Genomic DNA, 453 nt, shown 5'->3' with positions numbered 1-453 from the left:
CCTGACCTGCAGCATGCCTCCAACGACATCCCCCTGGTACGACCGAATTTCCCACATATCACAGACTGGTTGGTATGGAATATGCGCCGCAATCGCTCTGGGCGGTTGGCTCGTATGGCGTCTGGCGTTCCGTTGTGGCCGCTGGGCGATCCGATGGCACGTGATACGAATACGGCGGCTCCTTGCCTATCCCCTGCCGACACCCTTCGGCCACCTCGACATGGCCACTGTCCAACACGGCTCAATGGTCGCACTTCTACTTACGGTGAACATCCTGCCACTGGTCTTGCGGACTCGATCCTGGGCTACCGCGCACCGACATGCCGCAAACCTCGCGGTTATTAATTTCGTTCCGTTGTGGACGGGGTGGACCTTTGGGTTTCCGGCGCATCTCCTCGGCATTGATAGGTCGGCGGTAGCGTGGATGCATCGATGGGTCGGTCGGATGGTCAT

At 59.4% G+C, this 453-nt stretch overlaps 1 protein-coding gene across 1 annotated transcript; it reads left to right on the top strand.

The window, feature by feature from the left end:
• Nucleotides 1–13: 13 nt before the first annotated feature.
• Nucleotides 14–433, top strand: ASPSYDRAFT_120492 (uncharacterized protein; the record flags this gene model as incomplete). Its single annotated transcript, XM_040840408.1, has 1 exon — nucleotides 14–433. A coding segment is annotated over one exon (420 nt), but the record flags the coding sequence as incomplete, so codon positions are not given.
• Nucleotides 434–453: the final 20 nt, after the last annotated feature.

Source organism: Aspergillus sydowii, assembly GCF_001890705.1.
Source record: "Aspergillus sydowii CBS 593.65 unplaced genomic scaffold ASPSYscaffold_22, whole genome shotgun sequence".
NCBI classification, from domain to species: domain Eukaryota; kingdom Fungi; phylum Ascomycota; class Eurotiomycetes; order Eurotiales; family Aspergillaceae; genus Aspergillus; species Aspergillus sydowii.
Note: the sequence above shows the minus strand (reverse complement) of the source record. Positions and strands in the feature narration are given on the sequence as shown.